This window comes from Phasianus colchicus, chromosome 36 (assembly GCF_987193195.1).
Source record: "Phasianus colchicus chromosome 36, bPhaCol1.hap1.1, whole genome shotgun sequence".
Classification (NCBI taxonomy): domain Eukaryota; kingdom Metazoa; phylum Chordata; class Aves; order Galliformes; family Phasianidae; genus Phasianus; species Phasianus colchicus.
This window is the reverse complement of record NC_143471.1, coordinates 2,222,972-2,244,745: the sequence shown is the minus strand read 5'-3', so window position 1 is coordinate 2,244,745 and position 21,774 is coordinate 2,222,972. Positions and strand designations below refer to the sequence as shown.

Genomic DNA, 21,774 nt, shown 5'->3' with positions numbered 1-21,774 from the left:
GGGGGTCAGATTTGGGACTGTGTGTATGGGGGGGGGTCGTATTTGGGGCTGTGTGTTTGGGGGGGGGTCAGATTTGGGACTGTATATGGTGGGGGGGCTTGGATTTGGGACTGTGTGTGGGGGGGGGTCGTATTTGGGACTGTGTGAATGGGGGGGCTCAGATTTGGGGCTGTGTTTTTGGGGGGGGGGTGGGATTTGAGGCTGCGTTGGGGGGGATTTGAGGGTCTGTGGGTCGGGGGGGGGGGGATTTAGGGCTGTGTGTGTATGGCGGGGGGGGGGGAGCGTGGATTTGGGGCTCTTATTTCTCCCCCCCCCCCCCCCCTCGCCAGTGTGTGTATGGGGGGGGGTTCTGTGTATAAGGGGTTGGGGGGGGGGGGGGCAGATGTTGTGTGTAAAAATGGGGGGGGGGACTTTCACCTTCCCCCCTCCCCCCCTTCATTCACCTCCTCTTCCTCCTCCTACTTCTCCTCCTCAGGACCCCCCCACTGTGCCCCCCCCCCCACAATAGTTAGGATATAATTGAGACCCCCCCCCCCCAATAAGGCCTTACTGTAATTAATTCCCCCCCCCCAAATAAAAAACCCAGACAGCGGCTCCAATTTGGGGACGTTTCCCCTCATTTTTTTCTGCTCAATTTTCCCCATTTTTCATCCTTGCCAGCTTCCATTTTGCCCCAATTTTGCCCCAATTTTGCCTTTTTTTTTTTTTCCTCCCCTTTCCCATCCCCCCCCCCCCCCCCCCCCATAACGTGGGTAGAAAGAAACAGGAAAAAAAAAAAAAAAGAGCGATTTTTAGTTAAAAAAAGTGAGAAAAGGCTGTTTTTGCACTTTAGGGGTTGGGAATAATTTTTTTCGCTGTTTTTTCCCCCAAAACGGAGCCCTGAAATGGGCGCTTCGCTTTGGGGCCAAAAGACTCTTTGTCTTTCATCCTGAGTTTGGAATTTTGGGTTTAAAATTCATCTTTTTTTTGGTCAGTTTTTCCTCAAAAAAAAAAAGGAAGAAAAAAGGAAAAAAAAAAAAAAAAAAAGGCCCTTTTTTGCCCAAAGTGACCCAAATCCGTTGGGTTTTGCAATGTTAAAAACTCACATTTCGGAAGTGCTCAGAAATGGCTCCATTTGGTGCCTTTTTTTTTCTCCAAAATACTCAGAAATGGTTAAATTCGGATTTTGGGAGCTTTTGGTTTTCCACGGAAACGCTCAGATGTGGGAAAATTGGGGTTTTAGGGCCTTTTTGACCCAAAATATACACAGAAATGGGCAAATTTGGGGTTTTAGGGCCTTTTTGACCCCAAACATACACAGAAATGGGCAAATTTGGGGTTTTAGGGCCTTTTTGACCCCAAATATCCACAGAAATGGGCAAATTTGGGATTTAGGGCCTTTTTGACCCAAAATATACACCAAAATGGGCAAATTTGGGTTTTAGGACCTTTTTGACCCCAAATATCCACAGAAATGGGCAAATGTGGGTTTTAGGGCCTTTTTTTTTTACCTAAAACACACAGAAATGGGCAAATGTGGGTTTTAGGGCCTTTTTGACCCCAAATATACAGAGAAATGGGCAAATGTGGGGTTTTAGGGCCTTTTTGACCCAAAATATACAGAAATGGGCAAATGTGGGTTTTAAGGCCTTTTTTTTTTTACCTAAAACACACAGAAATGGGCAAACGTGGGTTTTAGGGCCTTTTTAACCCAAAATATCCACAGAAATGGGCAAATGTGGGTTTTAGGGCCTTTTTGACCCCAAATATCCACAGAAATGGGCAAATGTGGGTTTTAGGGCCTTTTTGACCCAAAATATACAGAGAAATGGACAAATTTGGGTTTTAGGGCCTTTTTTTTTTTTTACCTAAAACACACAGAAATGGGCAAATGTGGGTTTTAGGGCCTTTTTGACCCCAAATATCCACAGAAATGGGCAAATGTGGGTTTTAGGGCCTTTTTGACCCAAAATATACAGAGAAATGGACAAATTTGGGTTTTAGGGCCTTTTTTTTTTTTACCTAAAACACACAGAAATGGGCAAATGTGGGTTTTAGGGCCTTTTTGACCCCAAATATACACAGAAATGGGCAAATTTGGGGTTTTAGGGCCTTTTTGACCCAAAATATACAGAAATGGGCAAATGTGGGTTTTAAGGCCTTTTTTTTTACCTAAAACACACAGAAATGGGTAATTTGGGGTTTTAGAAGTTAATTTTTCCACAGGAACACGCAGAAATGGGTAAATTTGGATTTTAAGGCCTTCATTTTCCCCAAAACACTCAGAAATCAATTGATGAATTTGGGTTTTAGGGCCTCTATTTTTTCCCACAGGAACCCTCAGAAATGGGTAAATTTGGGCTTTAGGGCCTTTTTTTGCTCAAAAAAATGCACAGAAATGGATAAATTTGGATTTCAGGGCCTTTTTTCCTCAAAAAATACACAGGAATGGATAAATTTGGGTTTCAGGGCCTTTTTTCCCCAAAAAATACACAGAAATGGGTAAATTTGGGCTGCAGGGCCTTTTTTTTCTCAAAAAAATGCACAGAAATGGATAAATTTAGGTTTCAGGGCCTTTTTTTCCTCAAAAAATACACAGGAATGGATAAATTTGGGTTTCAGGGACTTTTTTCCCCCAAAAATACACAGAAATGGGTAAATTTGGGCTGCAGGGCCTCGTTTTTTCCCCAAAAAAATCTGAGAAAGGGGTCAGTGTGAACTTAAGGACCTTTTTCCCCCCAAAAAACTCAGAAATGGATAAATTTGGGTTTTAAGGCCTTTTTTTTAACCAAAAAACTACTCAGAAATGGGTCAGTTTGTTTTTTAGGGCCTTTTTTTTACCCCTAAAACAGTCAGAAAAGGGTCAGTTTGGGTTTCTGGGCATTTTTTACCCCAAAAGCAGTCAGAAATGGGTCAGTTTGGATTTTAGGATCTTTTTTACCCTAAAAAAAGTCAGAAATGGGTCAGTTTGGGTTTTAGGGCCTTTTTTTACCCCTAAAACCACTCAGAAATGGGTCAGTTTGGGTTTTAGGCCTCTTTTACCCCTAAAACCATTCAGAAATGGGTCAGTTTGGGTTTTAGGGCCTTTTTTACCCCTAAAACACTCAGAAATGGGTCAGTTTAGATTTCTGGGCCTTTTTTTACCCCAAAACACTCAGAAATGGGTCAGTTTGGGTTTTAGGCCTTTTTTACCCCTAAAACCACTCAGAAATGGGTCAGTTTGGGTTTTAGGCCTTTTATTACCCCTAAAACAGTCAGAAATGGGTCAGTTTGGGTTTTAGGGCCTTTTTTTTACCCCAAAACCACACAGAAATGGGTCAGTTTGGGTTTTTGGGCATTTTTACCCCCCCAAAAAACACCCAGAAATGGGTCAGTTTGGTTTTTAGAGCCTTTTTTACCCCTAAAACCACACAGAAATGGGTCAGTTTGGGTTTTTGGGCATTTTTACCCCCCCAAAAAACACTCAGAAATGGGTCAGTTTGGGTTTTAGAGCCTTTTTTACCCCTAAAACCACACAGAAATGGGTCAGTTTGGGTTTTAGGACCTTTTTTAGCCCTAAAACACTCAGAAATGGGTCAGTTTGGGTTTTAGGGCATTTTTACCCCCACAACAGTCAGAAATGGGTCAGTTTGGGTTTTAGGCCTTTTTTTCCCCCCCAAAACACTCAGAAATGGGTCAGTTTGGGTTTTAGGGCATTTTTACCCCCACAACACTCAGAAATGGGTCAGTTTGGGTTTTAGGCCTTTTTTTCCCCCCAAAAACACTCAGAAATGGGTCAGTTTGGGTTTTAGGGCCTTTTTTACCCCCAAAGCCACTCAGAAATGGGTCAGTTTGTGTTTTAGGCCTTTTTATAACCCCTAAAACCACTCAGAAATGGGTCAGTTTGGGTTTTAGAGCCATTTTTACCCCTAAAACAGTCAGAAATGGGTCAGTTTGGGTTTTAGGCCTTTCTTTTTCCCCTAAAACCACTCAGAAATGGGTCAGTTTGGGTTTTAGGCCTTTTTTTCCCCCAAAACAGTCAGAAATGGGTCAGTTTGTGTTTTAGGCCTTTTTATAACCCCTAAAACCACTCAGAAATGGGTCAGTTTGGGTTTTAGTCCATTTTTACCCCCAAAAAAGTCAGAAATGGGTCAGTTTGGGTTTTAGGCCTTTTATTACCCCTAAAACAGTCAGAAATTTGTCAGTTTGGGTTTTAGGGCCTTTTATTACCACCAAAGCAGTCAGAAATGGGTCAGTTTGGGTTTTAGGCCTCTTTTTCCCCTAAAACCACTCAGAAATGGGTCAGTTTAGATTTCTGGGCCTTTTTTTACCCCAAAACAGTCAGAAATGGGTCAGTTTGGGTTTTAGGACCTTTTTTAGCCCTAAAACACTCAGAAATGGGTCAGTTTGTTTTTTAGGGTCTTTCCCCCCCCCCCCAAAAATGGGTCCATTTTGCACTCCAGGCCCATTTTTCCCCCACAATCCCTCCCTGCCCCCAAATCCCCATTTTCCCCCATTTTTTCCCCCCTCTCTCCATCATTCATTCCTTCAACTTTTCTTTCCCAGCCCCAAACGCCCCCATTTTAACCTTTTTCTCCCCAAAAGCCACCGTGCCCCCCCCCCCCCCCTCCTTCTGTCCGTCCGTCCGTCCGTCCGCTCGGACCGTCCCCAATTTTGAGGTGAAATCTGCACTTTTCACAACTTTCCCACCCTCCCCTCTCCGGGCCGTTTTGGTTTTGCTTTCTTTTTTTATTATTTTTTTAATCCCCTCCCCCCCCCCCCTTTTTTTTTTTCACCGATTTTTGACGTTTTCGAGCCCGTTTTCATTGAGAGCAGCAGGAAGGGGGGTGGAGGGGGGTGTGGGGGGAGGGGATGGGGGTTGAAGGGGGGGGGGAAGAGGGAACAAAGAGACGCGTGCTGTTCAATTTATCCAAAAAAAAAAGGCAGATTTGGGCAAAAAGCCAACATGGCATTCCTGAGCGCTGCGCCGGAGGCTGAACCCCAGCAAAAAAACCAAAAAAAACAGCCCCAAAATATCCCCTAAAACGCCCCAAAACGGCCCCTTCTTCACTTCTTCACAAAGGTTTCCATCTCTTTCCCCCCCCCACCCCCAAATCTCGCGGCGGCGTTGCCGCGTTTTGCTGTTTTTTCCCCCATTTCGGAGCTCCGTTCACCTCTTTGTCTCAGCCCTTTTCCTCCATTTTCACCCTTTTCCTTCCCCCCCCCCCCCTTTTTTTTGGTTTTTTTTTTCCCTCTTTCCGTGCGTTAGATTTTTACCCCCCCCCCCGCCCCCATGTTCCCCTCTGCTTTCGTTTTTGGCTGATTTCCCCTATTTTCCCCCCACCCCCCCTTCTGTTTTCTCCCCCCCCCCCCCCCCTCCTCGGTCGGTGGGGGATTCCTTCACATGTGGGGAAAATCCACCGTGCAAAACAAACAATCGTTAAAAAATATATTTATATTTATAACCCAAACAGCCCCAAAATGGCGGGGAAGTGGAAACGGGGGAGGAATGAAGCAGGGGGGGGGGGGGGGGCAGTGGAAAATGGGGAGGGAAAGGGAAATATGGCCCCCCCCCGCCCTCCCCACCCCCACCCATTCGAGGTGCTGTGCGACGTCCCCTCGTCTGAGCAGGGAAATAATGGCACAAAGTGCAATTTTGCCCCTTTTGCCACCCCGTTTTTGCCCCTTTTCTGCTTCATTTCGCCCTTTTCCACCCCCTTTGGCCCTTTTTCCTGCCCCTTTTCTGCCCCGTTACCACCCCGCTGTGTCCTTTTTCCACCTCGTTTTCCCCTTTTCTGCCCCATTTTGCCCCTTTTTATCCTTTTTCACCCCATTTTGCTGTTTTTTCCCCACTTTTTCTTGCTCCATTCTGCCCTTTTCCTGCCCCTTAGTGCCCTTTTCCACCCCATTTTGGCCCTTTTCCACCCCATGTTGCCCTTTTCTGCCCTTTTTCCACCCCATGTTGCCCTTTTTCAACCCTTGTTCCCCTCTGTTGTGTCTTTTTCTGCCCCATAGTGCCCTTTTTCTTGTATTTTCTGCCCCGTTTTGCCCTTATTCCACCCCATTTTGCTGTTTTTCCCACTTTTTCTTGCTCCATTCTGCCCTTTTCCTGCCCCTTAGTGCCCTTTTCCTGCCCCTTAGTGCCCTTTTCCTGCCCCTTAGTGCCCTTTTCCTGCCCCTTAGTGCCCTTTTCCACCCCATTTTGGCCCTTTTCCACCCCACGTTGCCCTTTTCTGCCCTTTTTCCACCCCACGTTGCCCCTTTCTGCCTTTTTTCCACCCCATGTTGCCCTTTTTCAACCCTTGTTCCCCTCTGTTGTGTCTTTTTCTGCCCCATAGTGCCCTTTTTCTTGTGTTTTCTGCCCCATTTTGCCCTTATTCCACCCCATTGGGTCTTTTTCCATCTCATTTTCTCATTTTCCACCTCATTTTGTCCTTTTTTCTGCCCCTTTCCCACCCCATTTTGCCATTTTTCTGCCCCATTTTGGCCTTTTTCTGCCCCTTTTCCGTTCTGGTGTTTTTCTCTGCCTCATTTTACCCTTTTTCTACCCCAGTCTCCCCTTTTCTGACCTATTTTGCCCCATTTCCACCCCACTGTGCCCTTTTTCCACCCCATTTTGCCCTTTTTCACTCCTTTTCATCCAATTTTTCCCCTTTTCCACGCTGGTGCCCCCTTTCCTGCCCCATTTTCCCCTTTTCTGCCCCCTTTCTGCCCCATTTTCCCCCTTTCTGCCCTATTTCCACCCCATTTTTCCCCTTTTCCGCCCTTTCTCCACCCTGGTGTCCCCCTTTTCTGCCCCATTTCCCCTTTTCTGCCCCATTTTCCCCCTTTTCTGCCCTATTTCCACCCCATTTTCCCCTTTTCTGCCCTATTTCCACCCCATTTTTCCCCTTTTCCACCCCATTTTTCCCCTTTTCCACCCCATTTTTCCCCTTTTCCACCCTTTCTCCACCCTGGTTTCCCCCTTTTCTGCCCCATTTCCCCCTTTTCTGCCCCATGTTCCCCCTTTTCTGCCCTATTTCCACCCCATTTTTCCCCTTTTCCACCCCATTTTTCCCCTTTTCCACCCCATTTTTCCCCTTTTCCACCCTTTCTCCACCCTGGTTTCCCCCTTTTCTGCCCCATTTCCCCCTTTTCTGCCACATTTTCCCCCTTTTCTGCCCTTTTTCCTCCCCAATTTTGCCCATTTTGCTCCCTTTTCCCCCCATTCTGCCCTTCCCCCACCCCATGCTGCCCTCTGCTTTGACACCAGCTGCTTTTTGTGTCAAAAAAAGGTGGAAATGTGTCCTTTGTGGGTGACATTGGTGTCACTGGGGACGCCGCCCGTTGTGCAGCTCCTCATCCCACGCCGTTTTGGGGGCAAAAAAGGCCAAAACGGGGCTTTGTGGCCCCACGTTTTGGGGCAAAAAGCCCCCAGTGAGGCATTTCCACAGGGATTGTGTGAGCGTGGCTCCCTCTCATCTGCTAATTGCTTAATTACTCGCAGCTGCTAACGATGCTCCGGGCGCTAAGGGAGCTCCTGTGTCACTGCCTTGCCTGAGAACCCAAAACGCTGCGATTTCACCCCAGAACAGCGCTGGGAGGCGGCCCTAGGGCTGCTTTTGGTGCTGCTTTGGTGGTTCTGGGGGGCATTCGAGCACTTTTTGGTGCTTTTTGGTGCCATTTGGGCACTTTTTGGTGCTGGTTTGGTGCTTTTTGGTGCCATTTGGGCACTTTCTGGTGCTGGTTTGGTGGTTCTGGGGGGCATGTGGCCACTTTTTGGTGCTGGTTTGGTGCTTTTGGGGGGCATTCGAGCACTTTTTGGTGCTTTTTGGTATGATTTGGGCACTTTTTGGTGCTGGTTTGGTGCTTTTCGGTGCCATTTGGGCACTTTTTGGTGCTTTTTGGTACCATTTGGGCACTTTTTGGTGCTGGTTTGGTGGTTCTGGGGGGCATGTGGCCACTTTTTGGTGCTGGTTTGGTGCTTTTGGGGGGCATTCGAGCACTTTTTGGTGCTTTTTGGTACCATTTGGGCACTTTTTGGTGCTGGTTTGGTGATTCTGGGGGGCATTTGGGCACTTTTTGGTGCTTTTTTGTACGATTTGAGCACTTTTTGGTGCTGCTTTGGTGCTTTTTGGTGCCATTTGGGCACTTTTTGGTGCTGGTTTGGTGCTTCTTGGTGCCATTTGGGCACATTTTGGTGCTGGTTTGTTGCCATTTGGGCACATTTTGGTGCTGGTTTGGTGATTCTGGGGGGCATTTGAGCACTTTTTGGTGCTGGTTTGGTGCTTCTTGATGGCATTTGGGCACTTTTTGGTGCTGGTTTGGTGCTTTTGGGGGGCATTTGAGCACTTTTTGGTGCTGGTTTGTTGCCATTTGGGCACATTTTGGTGCTGGTTTGGTGATTCTGGGGGCCATTCGAACACTTTTCGGTGCTGGTTTGATGCTTTTTGGTGCCATTTGGGCACTTTTTGATGCTGCTTTGGTGATTCTGGGGGGCATCTGAGCACTTTTTGGTGCTTGTTTGGTGCTTCTTGGTGGCTTTTGGGCACTTTTTGGTGCTGGTTTGGTGCTTTTCGGTGCCATCTGGGCACATTTTGGTGCTAGTTTGGTGCTTCTTGGTGCCATTTGGGCACTTTTTGGTGCTGCTTTGGTGATTCTGGGGGGCATTCGGGCACTTTTGGTGCTTCTTGGTGCCATTTGGGCACTTTTTGTTGGTTTGGCACTTTCTGGTGGTGTTTTGGTGCATTTTGGTGGCATTATCACAATTTTTTTGGGGCATCTGGCATTTTTTGGGGGTGTTCTGGTGCTTTTTGCTGGCATTTGTACAATTTTGGTGCTTCTTTGGTGCCTTTTGGTGCCATTTTTCTGCTTTCCCACGAAGCTTCGGTGCCATTCTGGCGACTTCTGGTGGCATTTTTGGTGCTGTTTTGGTGATTTTTGGTGGTGTTTCAGAGATTTTTTGCTGCTACAAACCAAAGCAGCCCCTTCAGCCTTCCTGCAAACAGGAGGAAATGCCCCAAAATGCCATTTTTTCAGCTTTTTTTTCCCCTTTTCACTGCAGTGCTGTCAGTTCTGCCTGTAGTGCTTTGCTTTCCCTGTGTGTTCAACCCTCAGGCTGTTGTGTTTCCCTCCTTCTGCCTTCTCTACAGGTTGCTTTCAGGTTAAGAAACGACGTAAAAAGGAAAAAAAAGTCAACCCCACAGCTTTCCTGGTGCCCCCTGAGCCCTTTTTCCACCCTGAAAAAGGGGCAAAATGGGAAAAACGGAGTCTGTCCCCTCCTGTGTCACCTCGTGTCACCCTGTGTCCCTGCTTGTCCCTGCAGATGCTGATGAGGAGCTGCTGCGTGGCCTGGAAGGAGCTCTGGGGGTGAAGAAGAAGAAGCGGGGCCCCAGGAAGCAGAAGGAAAACAAACCTGGGAAACCAAGGAAAAGGAAAAAATTGGTGAGTGCCCCCCTGTGATGGGGGCTCTGTCAGCTCGTGGGGGGTCAGCACTGCTCACCAGTGTCTGTTCTGCAGCATCACGGTACCTTGGGGTGGTGTGAGCTCACTGTTCTGGGGGGGTGGGGGTCTTGGGGTGACACGTGGGGGTCTTGGGGTGACACGTGGGGGTCTAGGGGTGACAGAGAGGGTCTTGGGGTGATGCGTGGGGGTCTTGGGGTGGCAGAGGGAGGCTTAAGGTGACACGTGGAGATCTGAGGTCTTGGGGTCTGGGGGTGACACGTGGGGGTCTTGGGGTGGCAGAGAGGGTTGTAGAGTGACACGTGGGGGTCTTGGGGTGACAGAAGGAGGCTTAAGGTGACACGTGGAGGTCTTGGGGTGACACGTGGGGGTCTTGGGGTGACAGAGGGAGGCATGAGGTGACACGTGGGGGTCTTGGGATGACAGAGGGAGGCGTGAGGTGACACGTGGGGGTCTTGGGGTGACACGTGGGGGTCTTGGGGTGGCAGAGAGGGTTGTAGAGTGACGCGTGGGGGTCTTGGGGTGACAGAAGGAGGCTTAAGGTGACACGTGGAGGTCTGGGGGTGACACGTGGGGGTCTTGGGGTGGCAGAGAGGGTTGTAGAGTGACACGTGGGGGTCTTGGGGTGACAGAGGGAGGCGTGAGGTGACACATGGAGGTCTGGGGGTGACACGTGGAGGTCTTGGGGTGACACGTGGGGGTCTTGGGGTGACAGAGGGAGGCATGAGGTGACACGTGGGGGTCTTGGGATGACAGAGGGAGGCGTGAGGTGACACGTGGGGGTCTTGGGGTGACACGTGGGGGTCTTGGGGTGACAGAGGGAGGCTTAAGGTGACACGTGGAGGTCTTGGGGTGACACGTGGGGGTCTTGGGGTGACAGAGGGAGGCTTAAGGTGACACATGGAGGTCTGGGGGTGACACGTGGGGGTCTTGGGGTGACAGAGGGAGGCTTAAGGTGACACATGGAGGTCGGGGGGTGTCACGTGGGGGTCTTGGGGTGACAGAGGGAGGCGTGAGGTGACACATGGAGGTCTGGGGGTAACACGTGGGGGTCTTGGGGTGGCAGAGAGGGTTGTAGAGTGACACGTGGGGGTCTTGGGGTGACAGAAGGAGGCTTAAGGTGACACATGGAGGTCTGGGGGTGACACGTGGGGGTCTTGGGGTGACAGAGGGAGGCGTGAGGTGACACATGGAGGTCTTGGGGTGACACGTGGGGGTCTTGGGGTGACAGAGGGAGGCTTAAGGTGACACATGGAGGTCTGGGGGTGACATGTGGGGGTCTTGGGGTGACAGAGGGAGGCGTGGGGTGACACATGGAGGTCTGGGGGTGACACGTGGGGGTCTTGGGGTGGCAGAGGGAGGCGTGGGGTGACACATGGAGGTCTGGGGGTGACACGTGGGGGTCTTGGGTGACAGAGGGAGGCGTGGGGTGACACATGGAGGTCTGGGGGTGACACGTGGGGGTCTTGGGGTGGCAGAGAGGGTTGTAGAGTGACACGTGGGGGTCTTGGGGTGACAGAAGGAGGCTTAAGGTGACACGTGGAGGTCTGGGAGTGACACGTGGGGGTCTTGGGGTGGCAGAGAGGGTTGTAGAGTGACACGTGGGGGTCTTGGGGTGACAGGGGGAGGCTTAAGGTGACACGTGGAGGTCTTGGGGTGACACGTGGGGGTCTTGGGGTGACAGAGGGAGGCTTAAGGTGACACATGGAGGTCTGGGGGTGACAGAGGGAGGCTTAAGGTGACACGTGGAGGTCTTGGGGTGACACGTGGGGGTCTTGGGGTGACAGAGGGAGGCTTAAGGTGACACATGGAGGTCTGGGGGTGACACGTGAGGGTCTTGGGGTGACAGAGGGAGGCGTGAGGTGACACATGGAGGTCTGGGGGTGACACGTGGGGGTCTTGGGGTGACAGAGGGAGGCGTGGGGTGACACATGGAGGTCTGGGGGTAACACGTGGGGGTCTTGGGGTGGCAGAGAGGGTTGTAGAGTGACACGTGGGGGTCTTGCGGTGACAGAGGGAGGCTTAAGGTGACACATGGAGGTCTGGGGGTGACATGTGGGGGTCTTGGGGTGACAGAGAGGGTCTTGGGATGACACATGGGGGTCTCAGGATGACATGTCAGGGTCTTGGGGTGACATGTCAGGGTCTGGGACTGACACATCAGGGCCTTGGGGTGACCTATGGGGGTCTTGGGGTGGAAGAGAGGGTCTTGGGGTGACACATGGGGGGTCTTGGGATGACAGACAAGTCTCAGTGGTCCTCGAGGTGACAGATGGGGGTCTCAGGGTGACAGAGGGGTTCATGGGATGACACCTGGGGGTCTCGGGGTGGCAATTGGGAGCACGGGTGTCACACATTGGGGTCTCAGCATGACTGACGGAGGTGCTGGGGTGACATATGGGGTCGGTGACAGAACTTGAGGGTGACACGTGGGACTCGGGGTGACGGGTGGGGGTCTGGGTGTGACGGGTGGGGGTCTGGGTGTGACGGAAGGGAGGTGACAGGCGGGGTGTCGTTGCTCCGGGCTTCGAGGTGGGTGACACGGGGGGGTTGTTGGGGTGACTTGGGGGGGGTCTGGGGTGACGCAGGTGAGCGAGGATGAGTTTGAGTCGGAGCGGGATGAGTACCGGGAGAAGTCGGAGAGCGGCGGCAGCGACTACGGCGGCGTGGCCAAAAAGAAACGGCGGAAGCACCGGGAGAAGAAGGAGAAGAAAACAAAGAGGCGGAAAAAGATGGACGAGGAGGGGGGGCAGAAGGTGAAGGTATGGCCTTGGGGGGGGTCCTGATGCTTCTGTTGGGGTTGGGGGCGGTCCTGGTGCAGCTGGGGGTCCCCACACACCCATGCTGACCTCCCTGTCCCCATGGGGGGGTCCTGGTGCTTGTGTTGGGGTTTGGAGGGGGATCCTGGTGCAGCTGGGGGTCTGCACACACCTGTCCTGATCTTCCTGACCCTGTGGGGGGGGTCCTGATGCCTGTGTTGAGGTTGGGGGTGGTCCTGGTGCAGCTGGGGGTCTCCACGCTCCCGTGCTGACCTTCCTGTCCCTGTGGGGGGGTCCTGATGCCTGTGCTGGGGCTAAGGGGGGATCCTGGTGCAACTGGGGGTCTCCACGCTCCCATGCTGACCTCCCTGTCCCCATGGTTGGGGTCCTGGTGCCTGTGTTGAGGCTGGGGGGGGTCCTGGTGCAGCTGGGGGTCCCCACGCACCCATGCTGACCTTCCTGTCCCCATGGTTGGGGTCTTGATGCCTGTGTTGGGGCTAAGGGGGGGTCCTGGTGCAGCTGGGGGACCCCAGACCCCCATGCTGACCTTCCTGTCCCCATGGGGGGGGTCTTGATGCATGTGTTGGAGCTAAGGGGGGGTCCTGGTGTAGCTGGGGTCCCCTTCTTACCTTCCTGTCCCTATGGGGGCGCAGCCGGTGGAGCAGAAGTCGTCGGCGCAGCTGTTGGGTGCGTGGGGGCTGGAGGACGTGGACCACATCTTCACCGAGGAGGACTATCACACGCTCACCAACTACAAAGCATTCAGCCAGTTCATGAGGTGAGGGTGGGGGGCTGCTGAAGGCACCTTGGGGGTGCTTTGGAGGGAACAGTGGGGCGCTTTGGGGGCAGTTGAAGTGAAGTTGGGGTGCTTTGGGGGCAGCTGAAGTCACCTTGGGGTGCTTTGGGGGCACAGTGGAGTGCTTTGGGGGCAGTTGAAGCGAACTTGGGGTGCTTTGGGGGCACCTTGGGGTGCTTTGAGAGGAGCTGAAGGCACCTTGGGGTGCTTTGGGGGCAGTTGAAGCAAACTTGGGGTGCTTTGGGGGCACCTTGGGGTGCTTTGAGAGGAGCTGAAGGCACCTTGGGGTGCTTTGGGGGCAGTTGAAGCGAACTTGGGGTGCTTTGGAGGCACAGTGGGGCGCTTTGGGGGCAGTTGAAGTGAAGTTGGGGCGCTTTGGGGGCAGTTGAAGTGAACTTGGGGTGCTTTGGGGGCACAGTGGGGTGCTTTGGGGGCAGTTGAAGTGAACTTGGGGTGCTTTGGGGGCAGCTGAAGTCACCTTGGGGTGCTTTGGGGGCACAGTGGGGTGCTTTGGGGGCAGTTGAAGCGAACTTGGGGTGCTTTGGGGGCACCTTGGGGTGCTTTGAGAGGAGCTGAAGGCACCTTGGGGTGCTTTGGGGGCAGTTGAAGCGAACTTTGGGTGCTTTGGGGGCACAGTGGGGTCCTTTGGGGGCAATTGAAGTGAACTTGGGGTGCTTTGGGGGCAGCTGAAGTCACCTTGGGGTGCTTTGGGGGCACAGTGGAGTGCTTTGGGGGCAGTTGAAGCGAACTTGGGGTGCTTTGGGGGCACCTTGGGGTGCTTTGAGAGGAGCTGAAGGCACCTTGGGGTGCTTTGGGGGCAGTTGAAGCAAACTTGGGGTGCTTTGGGGGCACAGTGGGGTCCTTTGGGGGCAATTGAAGTGAACTTGGGGTGCTTTGGGGGCAGCTGAAGTCACCTTGGGGTGCTTTGGGGGCACCTTGGGGTGCTTTGAGGGAGCTGAAGGCACCTTGGGGTGCTTTGGGGGCAGTTGAAGCGAACTTGGGGTGCTTTGGGGGCACAGTGGGGCGCTTTGGGGGCAGTTGAAGTGAAGTTGGGGTGCTTTGGGGGCAGCTGAAGTCACCTTGGGGTGCTTTGGGGGCACAGTGGGGTGCTTTGGGGGCAGTTGAAGTGAAGTTGGGGTGCTTTGGGGGCACAGTGGGGTGCTTTGGGGGCAGTTGAAGCGAACTTGGGGTGCTTTGGGGGCACCTTGGGGTGCTTTGAGAGGAGCTGAAGGCACCTTGGGGTGCTTTGGGGGCAGTTGAAGCGAACTTGGGGTGCTTTGGGGGCAGCTGAAGTCGCCTTGGGGTGCTTTGGGGGCACAGTGGGGTGCTTTGGGGGCAGTTGAAGCGAACTTGGGGTGCTTTGGGGGCACAGTGGGGTGCTTTGGGGGCAGCTGAAGTGAACTTGGGGTGCTTTGGGGGCTGTTGAAGCGAACTTGGGGTGCTTTGGGGGCACAGTAAGATGCTTTGAGAGCAGCTGAAGGCACCTTGGGGTGCTTTGGGGGCAGTTGAAGTGAAGTTGGGGTGCTTTGGGGACACAGTGGGATGCTTTGGGGGCAGTTGAAGTGAACTTGAGGTGCTTTGGGGGCACCTTGGGGTGCTTTGGGGGCAGTAGAAGTGAAGTTGGGGTGCTTTGGGAGCACAGTGGGGTGCTTTGGAGGCAGTTGAAGTGAACTTGGGGTGCTTTGGAGTGCTTTGGGGGGCAGTTGAAGTGAACTTGGAGTGCTTTGGGGGCAGTTGAAGGTACCTTGGGGTGCTCTGGAGGCAGTTGAGGGCACCTTGGGATGCTTTGAGGACATGGTGAGGTTGTTGGGTGCAGTTGCAGTCACTTTGGGGTGCTTTGGGGACGTGTTGTGATGCTTTGGGGTGCCTTGGGGGGCAGTTGAAGTGAATTTGGGGTGCTCTGGGGGCAGTTGAGGGCATCTTGGGGTGCTCTGGGGGCATCTTGGAGTGCTTTGGGGCACCTTGAGATGCTTTGAGAGCATTTTGGGATGCTTTGGTGTCAGCTGAAGTCACTTTGAGGTGCTTTGGGGGCAGCTGAAGGCTCCTTGGGGTGCTTTGGGGGCAGCTGAAGGCTCTTTGGGGTGCTTTGAGGGTACCTTAGGGTGCTTTGGGGGCAGCTGAAGTCACCTTGGGGTGGTTTGGGGGCAGCTGAAAACCCCTTGGGGTGCTTTGGGGGTACCTTAGGGTGCTTTGGGGGCAGCTGAAGGCCCCTTGGGGTGCTCTGGGAGTGCTTTCGGGTGCTTAGTTGGCAGCTGAAGGCCCCTTGGGGTGCTCTGGGAGTGCTTTCGGGTGCTTAGTTGGCAGCTGAAGGCCCCTTGGGGTGCTTTGTGGGCAGCTGAAGTCACTTTGGGGTGCTTTGGGGGTGCTTTGGGGGCAGCTGAGGCTCTTTGGGATGCTTTGAGGGTACCTTAGGGTGCTTTGGGGGCAGCTGAAAGCCTCTTGTGGTGCTTTGGGGGTACCTTAGGGTGCTTTGTGGGCTGCTGAATTCACTTTGGGGTGCTTTGGGGGTGCTTTGGGGGCAGCTGAAGGCTCTTTGGGGTGCTTTGAGGGTACCTTAGGGTGCTTGGTGGGCAGCTGAAGTCATCTTGGGGTGCTTTGTGGGCAGCTGAAGTCACTTTGGGGTGCTTTGGGGGTGCTTTGGGGGCAGCTGAAGGCTCTTTGGGGTGCTTTGAGGGTACCTTAGGGTGCTTGGTGGGCAGCTGAAGTCACCTTGGGGTGCTTTGGGGGCAGTTGAAAGCCCCTTGGGGTGCTTTGAGGGTACCTTAGGGTGCTTGGTGGGCAGCTGAAGTCACTTTGGGGTGCTTTGGGGCTACCTTGGGGTGCTTTGGGGGCACCCCCTGGGGTCCCTATGGGGGCACCTTGGTGCGTTCCGGGGGCCCTTAGGAGGGGGTTCCCAGCCGCGCTGCCACCCGCCGCAGGCCGCTGATCGCCAAGAAGAACCCCAAGATCCCCATGTCCAAGATGATGACCATCCTGGGCGCCAAATGGCGCGAGTTCAGCGCCAACAACCCCTTCAAGGGCTCCGCCGCCGCCGTGGCCGCCGCCGCCGCCGCTGCCGCCGCCGCCGTGGCTGAGCAGGTGTCGGCTGCCGTCGCTGCCGTGGCGCCCGAGGCGCCGCCGCCTCCCCTGCGCAAGGCCAAGACCAAGGAGGGCAAAGGTGGGGGCTGGGGGACCCTGGGGTGCCATTTCTGGTGGGGGACACTGTGACCAGACCCTGGGTGCCATTCCTGGTGGGGACACCGTGCCCAGAGCCTGGGGTGCCATTCCTGGTTGGGGATACCGTGCCCGGATCCTGGGTGCCATTCCTGGTTGAGGACACCGTGCCCGGATCCTGGGTGCCATTCCTGGTTGAGGACACCGTGCCCGGATCCTGGGTGCCATTCCTGGTTGAGGACACCGTGCCCAGGCCCTGGGTGCCATTCCTGGTTGGGGACACCGTGCCCAAACCCTGGGTGCCATTCCTGGTTGGGGACACCGTGCCCAGACCCTGGGGTGACATTTCTGGTTGGGGACACCGTGCCCAGACCCTGGGTGCCATTCCTGGTTGGGAACACCGTGCCCAGACCCTTGGTGCCATTCCTGGTTGGGGACACCGTGCCCAGATCCTGGGTGCCATTTCTGGTGGGGACACCGTGCCCAGAGCCTGGGGTGCCATTCCTGGTTAGGGACACCGTGCCCAGACCCTTGGGTGCCATTCCTGGTGGGGACACCGTGCACGGACCCTGGGTGACATTTCTGGTTGGGGACACTTTGCCCAGACCCTGGGGTGACATTTCTGGTTGGGGACACTGTGCCCAGGCCCTGGGTGTCATTCCTGGTGGGGACACCGTGCCCAGACCCTGGGGTGCCATTCCTGGTTGGGGACACCATGCCCAGACCCTGGTGTGGCATTTGTGTTTTGGGACACCGTGCACGGACCCTGGGTGCCATTCCTGGTTGGGGACACTGTGCCCAGGCCCTGGGGTGACATTTCTGGTGGGGGGCACCGTGCCCAGACCCTGGGTGCCATTCCTGGTGGGGACACCGTGCCCAGACCCTGGGTGCCATTCCTGGTGGGGACACCGTGCCCGGATCCTGGGTGCCATTCCTGGTGGGGACACCGTGCCCGGATCCTGGGTGCCATTCCTGGTGGGGACACCGTGCCCAGACCCTGGGTGCCATTCCTGGTGGGGACACCGTGCCCGGATCCTGGGTGCCATTCCTGGTGGGGACACCGTGCCCAGACCCTGGGGTGCCATTCCTGGTTGGGGACACCGTGCCCAGACCCTTGGGTGCCATTCCTGGTTGGGGATACTGTGCCCACGCCCTGGGGTGCCATTCCTGGTTGGGGATACTTTGCCCAGACTCTGAGATCCCATTCCTGGTGGGGACACCGTGCCCAGATGGTGCCATTCCTGGTTGGGGACACCATGCCCAAACCCTTGGGTGCCATTCCTGGTTGGGGACACCATGCCCAGAGCCTGGGGTGCCCTTTGAATTGGGGACACCCCGTCCAGACCCTGGGGTCCCCTTCATATTGTGGACACAGCGCTGTCCCCTCTGCTCCCCCCACACTCCGGGCAAGCTCCTCCCATCCACTTGTGCCCCTTGGGGACGTGGTGGCCGTGTCCCCCCTCCCGCCCCCCCAGGACCCGGCCACAAGAAGCGCAGTAAGAGCCCGCGGGTGCCTGAGCTGAAGAGGAAGATGAAGGGGAAGAAGATGGCACCGCTGAAGATCAAGCTGGGCGTCATCGGCGGCAAGCGCAAGAAGAGCAGCTCGGTGAGGTCCCCTCCTGGTGTCCCCTCCCTGTGTCCCCAAGCTGTGGCACCTGACTGCGTGACCCCCCGCCCCACGAGCCTGCAGGGCCACCCGCACCCACATTCGCCCCCACGCGCCCCTCTTGTCCCTTCTTGTCACCGTCTCCGCTTCCCACTGTCTGTGTCCCCTCATCCCCTTGTCCCCTTGTCCCCTCGCCCCCGTGTCCCCTTGTCCCCATATCCCTGTGTCCCCTCATCTCTGTGTCCCCATGTCCCCTCGCCCCCGTGTCCCCTTGTCCCCATATCCCTGTGTCCCCTCATCTCCGTGTCCTCATGTCCCCGTGTCCCCTCGTCCCCGTGTCCCCTCATCCCCATGTCCCCTTGTTTCCATGTCCCCATGTCCTCTCATCCCTGTGTCCTCTTGTCCCCATGTCCCCGTATCCCTGTGACCCCGTGTCTCCTCATCTCCGTGTGCTCATGTCCCCACGTCCCCTTGTTTCTGTGTCTCTGTGACCCACGTCCCCTCATCCCCATGTCCCTGTATCCCTGTGACCCCGTGTCCTCATGTCCCCGTGTCCTCATGTCCCCGTGTCCTCATGTCCCCGTGTCCCCTCGTCCCCATGTCCCCTTGTTTCCGTGTCCCTGTATCCCTGTGACCCCGTGTCCCCTCGTCCCCGTGTCCCCTCGTCCCCGTGTCCCCTCATCTCCGTGTCCCCATGTTCCCTTGTCCCCATGTCCCCTTGTTTCTGTGTCCCCGTGTCCCCTCATCCCCATGTCCTCTCGTCCCCATGTCCCTGTATCCCCGTGTCCCCATATCCCTGTGACCCGTGTCCCCTCGTCCCCATGTCCCCTCGTCCCCGTGTCCCCATATCCCTGTGACCCTGTGTCCCCTCATCTCCGTGTCCTCATGTCCCCTTGTCCCCACGTCCCCTTGTTTCTGTGTCTCTGTGACCCGTGTCCCCTCGTCCCCATGTCCCCTCATCCCCATGTCCCTGTATCCCTGTGACCCCTTTTCCCCGTGTCCCCTTGTCCCCTTGTCCCCATGTCCCCGTGTCCCTTCATCCTCATGTCCCTGTATCCCTGTGACCCCATGTCCCCTCATCTCCGTGTCCTCATGTCCCCATGTCCCCTTGTTTCTGTGTCCCCATATCCCTGTGACCCGTGTCCCCTCATCCCCATGTCCCCTCGTCTCCATGTCCCTGTATCCCTGTGTCCCCTCATCTCTGTTTCCCTGTGTCCCTGTATCCCCGTGTCCCATATCCCTGTGACCCGTGTCCCCACGTCCCCTCGTCCCCATGTCTCCTTATCCCTGTGACCCCGCGTCCCCTCATCCCCATGTCCTCGATATCCCCAAATCCCCTCATCCCCGCATCTCCTCATCCCAATGTCCCCTTGTCCCCATGTCCCCTTGTTTCCATATCCCTGTGACCCGTGTCCCCATGTCCCCTCGTCCCCATGTCCCCGTATCTGTGACCCCACGTCCCCTCATCCCCATGTCCTCAATATCCCCAAATCCCCTCATCCCCGCATCTCCTCATCCCAATGTCCCCTTGTCCCCATGTCCCCTTGTTTCCATATCCCTGTGACCCGTGTCCCCACGTCCCCTCGTCCCCATGTCCCCGTATCCCTGTGACCCCGCGTCCCCTCATCTCCATGTCCTCAATATCCCCAAATCCCCTCATCCCCGCATCTCCTCATCCCAACGTCCCCTTGTCCCCATGTCCCCTTGTTTCCATATCCCTGTGACCCGTGTCCCCACGTCCCCTCGTCCCCATGTCCCCGTATCCCTGTGACCCCGCGTCCCCTCATCCCCATGTCCTCAATATCCCCAAATCCCCTCATCCCCGCATCTCCTCATCCCAACGTCCCCTCGTCCCCGTGTCCTCATATCCCTGGGTCCCTTTGTCCCTATATACGTCCCCCTGTTGTCCCCAACTGCCACCCCCCCACGCAGAGCGAGGACGCCGGGGAGGCAGAGGAGGAATCTGACGCCGAGAGCTCGAGCGTCCACAGCGCATCCGCCCGCTCCGACCCCGCCGGCCGCATCAAGAAGCTGAAACGGGGCCGGCCGGGCCGTAAAAAGAAGAAGGGTGAGCGTCCCCAAAGCCACCCCCCCTCGCTGTCACCCCGCCTCGGGGACCTCGGGTGACGTCGCCGTCTCTCCTCGCAGTTCCCTGCACTGTCCTCAACAGGGAGCGCGGCCCCGCAGGGACGGCCGCTGTGCCTGGGCACGGTGAGAGCCCCCCCCTCCTGTCCCCATCATCCCCATCCCCATGTCCCCCTCCTGTCCCCATCACCCCCCATCCCCGTGTCCCCCTCCTGTCCCCGTGTCCCCCTCCTGTCCCCGTGTCCCCCTCCTGTCCCCGTGTCCCCCTCCTGCCCCCGTGTCCCCTTTCCCCTCCTATCTCCATCACCCCCATCCCCATGTCCCCATCCTGTCCCCATTTTCCCATTTCCACTCCTGCCCCCGTGTCCCCTTTCCCCTCCTGTCCCCATCACCGCCGTCCCCATGTCCCCCTCCTGTCCCCATCACCCTTCCCATCCCCATGTCCCCTTTCCCCTCCTGTCCCCATCACCCCCCCATCCCCTTTCCCCTCCTGTCCCCATCACCCTTCCCATCACCGCCGTCCCCATGTCCCCCTCCTGTCCCCATCACCCTTCCCATCCCCATGTCCCCTTTCCACTCCTGTCCCCGTGTCCCCTCCTGCCCCCGTGTCCCCTTTCCCCTCCTGTTCCCATCACCACCATCCTCATGTCCCCCTCCTGTCCCCATCACCCCCCCCATCCCCATGTCCCCATGTCCCCCTCCTGCCCCTGTGTCCCCATGTTCCCCTCCTGCCCGTGTCCCCATGTTCCCCTCCTGCCCCCGTGTCCCCATGTCCCCCTCCTGTCCCCATCACCCCTCATCCCCGTGTCCCCCTCCTGTCCCCATTTTCCCCATTTCCACTCCTGTAACCATGTCCCCCTCCTGCCCCCATGTCCCCTTTCCCCTCCTGTCCCCATTTTCCCCCCCATCCCCATGTCCCCCTCCTGTCCCCATCACCCCTCATCCCCGTGTCCCCCTCCTGTCCCCATTTTCCCCATTTCCACTCCTGTAACCATGTCCCCCTCCTGTCCCCATGTCCCCTTTCCCCTGCTGTCCCCATTTTCCCCCCCATCCCCATGTCCCCCTCCTGTCCCCATCATCCCCATCCCCATGTCCCCCTCCTGTCCCCATCACCCCCCATCCCCGTGTCCCCATCCTGTACCCATGTCCCTCTCCTGCCCCCATGTCCCATTTCCTCTCCTGTCCTCATCACCCCCCCCATCCCCATGTCCCCCTCCTGTCTCCATAACCCCCCCTTCTCCTTTCCCCCTCCTGTCCCCATATCCCCCTCCTGTCCCCATATCCCCCCCATCCCATGTCCCCCTCCTCTCCCCATCACCCCCCCATCCTCCTGTCCCCATGCCCCCCTCCTGTCCCCATGTCCCCCCCATCCCCATATCCCCCTCCTGTCCCCATGCTCCCTTCCCCTCCTGCTGTCCCCATTCCCCCCCCGATGTCCCCCCAATCCGTGGGGCTGCATTGGCAGCATGCAGTGCTCTCCATACAGGTCCGGGGCCAGAGGAGGACGGGGATGGCTACGAAACGGACCACCAGGACTACTGTGAGGTGTGCCAGCAGGGGGGGGAGATCATCCTGTGTGACACTTGCCCCCGTGCCTACCACCTCGTCTGCCTCGACCCCGAGCTCGACCGTGCGCCCGAGGGTCGCTGGAGTTGCCCCCACTGCGTGAGTGGGGGTCTGGGGGGGGGGCTGTGGACACTTAGGAGGCTCCTTGAGGAGGTTTGAGGGTCCTTAGAGGGGTCCTGGGTCCTTGAGGAGGTTTGAGGGTCCTTAGAGGGGTCCTGGGTCCTTGAGGAGGTTTGAGGGTCTTTAGAGGGGTCCCAGGTTCTTGAGGAGGTTTGAGGGTCCTTAGAGGGGTCCCAGGTTCTTGAGGAGGTTTGAGGGTCCTTAGAGGGGTCCCGGGTCCTTGAGGAGGTTTGAGGGTCTTTAGTGGGGTCCCGGGACCTTGGGGACGTTTGAGGGTCTTTAGAGGGGTC

General features: G+C 56.0%; 2 protein-coding genes across 3 annotated transcripts in view; one reads left to right on the top strand and one right to left on the bottom strand.

The window, feature by feature from the left end:
• CHD3 (chromodomain helicase DNA binding protein 3) overlaps positions 1–21,774 on the top strand; it is a 106,046-nt gene that overhangs the window by 4,108 nt on the left and 80,164 nt on the right. For both annotated transcript variants that reach the window (XM_090129477.1, XM_090129476.1), the window contains exons 2-9: positions 9,263–9,381; positions 11,988–12,161; positions 12,812–12,936; positions 15,873–16,111; positions 17,583–17,713; positions 19,646–19,781; positions 19,862–19,924; positions 21,285–21,463. In XM_090129477.1, the coding sequence (XP_089985603.1) occupies positions 9,263–9,381; positions 11,988–12,161; positions 12,812–12,936; positions 15,873–16,111; positions 17,583–17,713; positions 19,646–19,781; positions 19,862–19,924; positions 21,285–21,463 (1,166 nt within the window). The remainder of the gene's footprint in view (positions 1–9,262; positions 9,382–11,987; positions 12,162–12,811; positions 12,937–15,872; positions 16,112–17,582; positions 17,714–19,645; positions 19,782–19,861; positions 19,925–21,284; positions 21,464–21,774) is intronic.
• Positions 13,227–14,750, bottom strand: LOC149913588 (uncharacterized). Its single transcript, XM_090129320.1, has 2 exons — positions 13,920–14,750; positions 13,227–13,889 (listed from the first exon to the last, which is right to left on the bottom strand). Exons 1-2 carry the CDS (start codon positions 14,748–14,750, stop codon positions 13,647–13,649), a joined length of 1,074 nt encoding a protein of 357 aa, XP_089985446.1. The 3' UTR covers positions 13,227–13,646.

Coding starts and splice junctions, on each gene's coding strand:
- LOC149913588 (XM_090129320.1), bottom strand. CDS start 14,750: ATGTCCTCAAAGCATCCCAAGGTGCCCTCAACTGCCTCCAGAGCACCC. Junction 13,890..13,919: donor TGCCCCCAAAGCACCCCAAG/GTGCCTTCAGCT, acceptor AAGCACCCCAAG/GTGCCCCCAAAGCACCCCAA.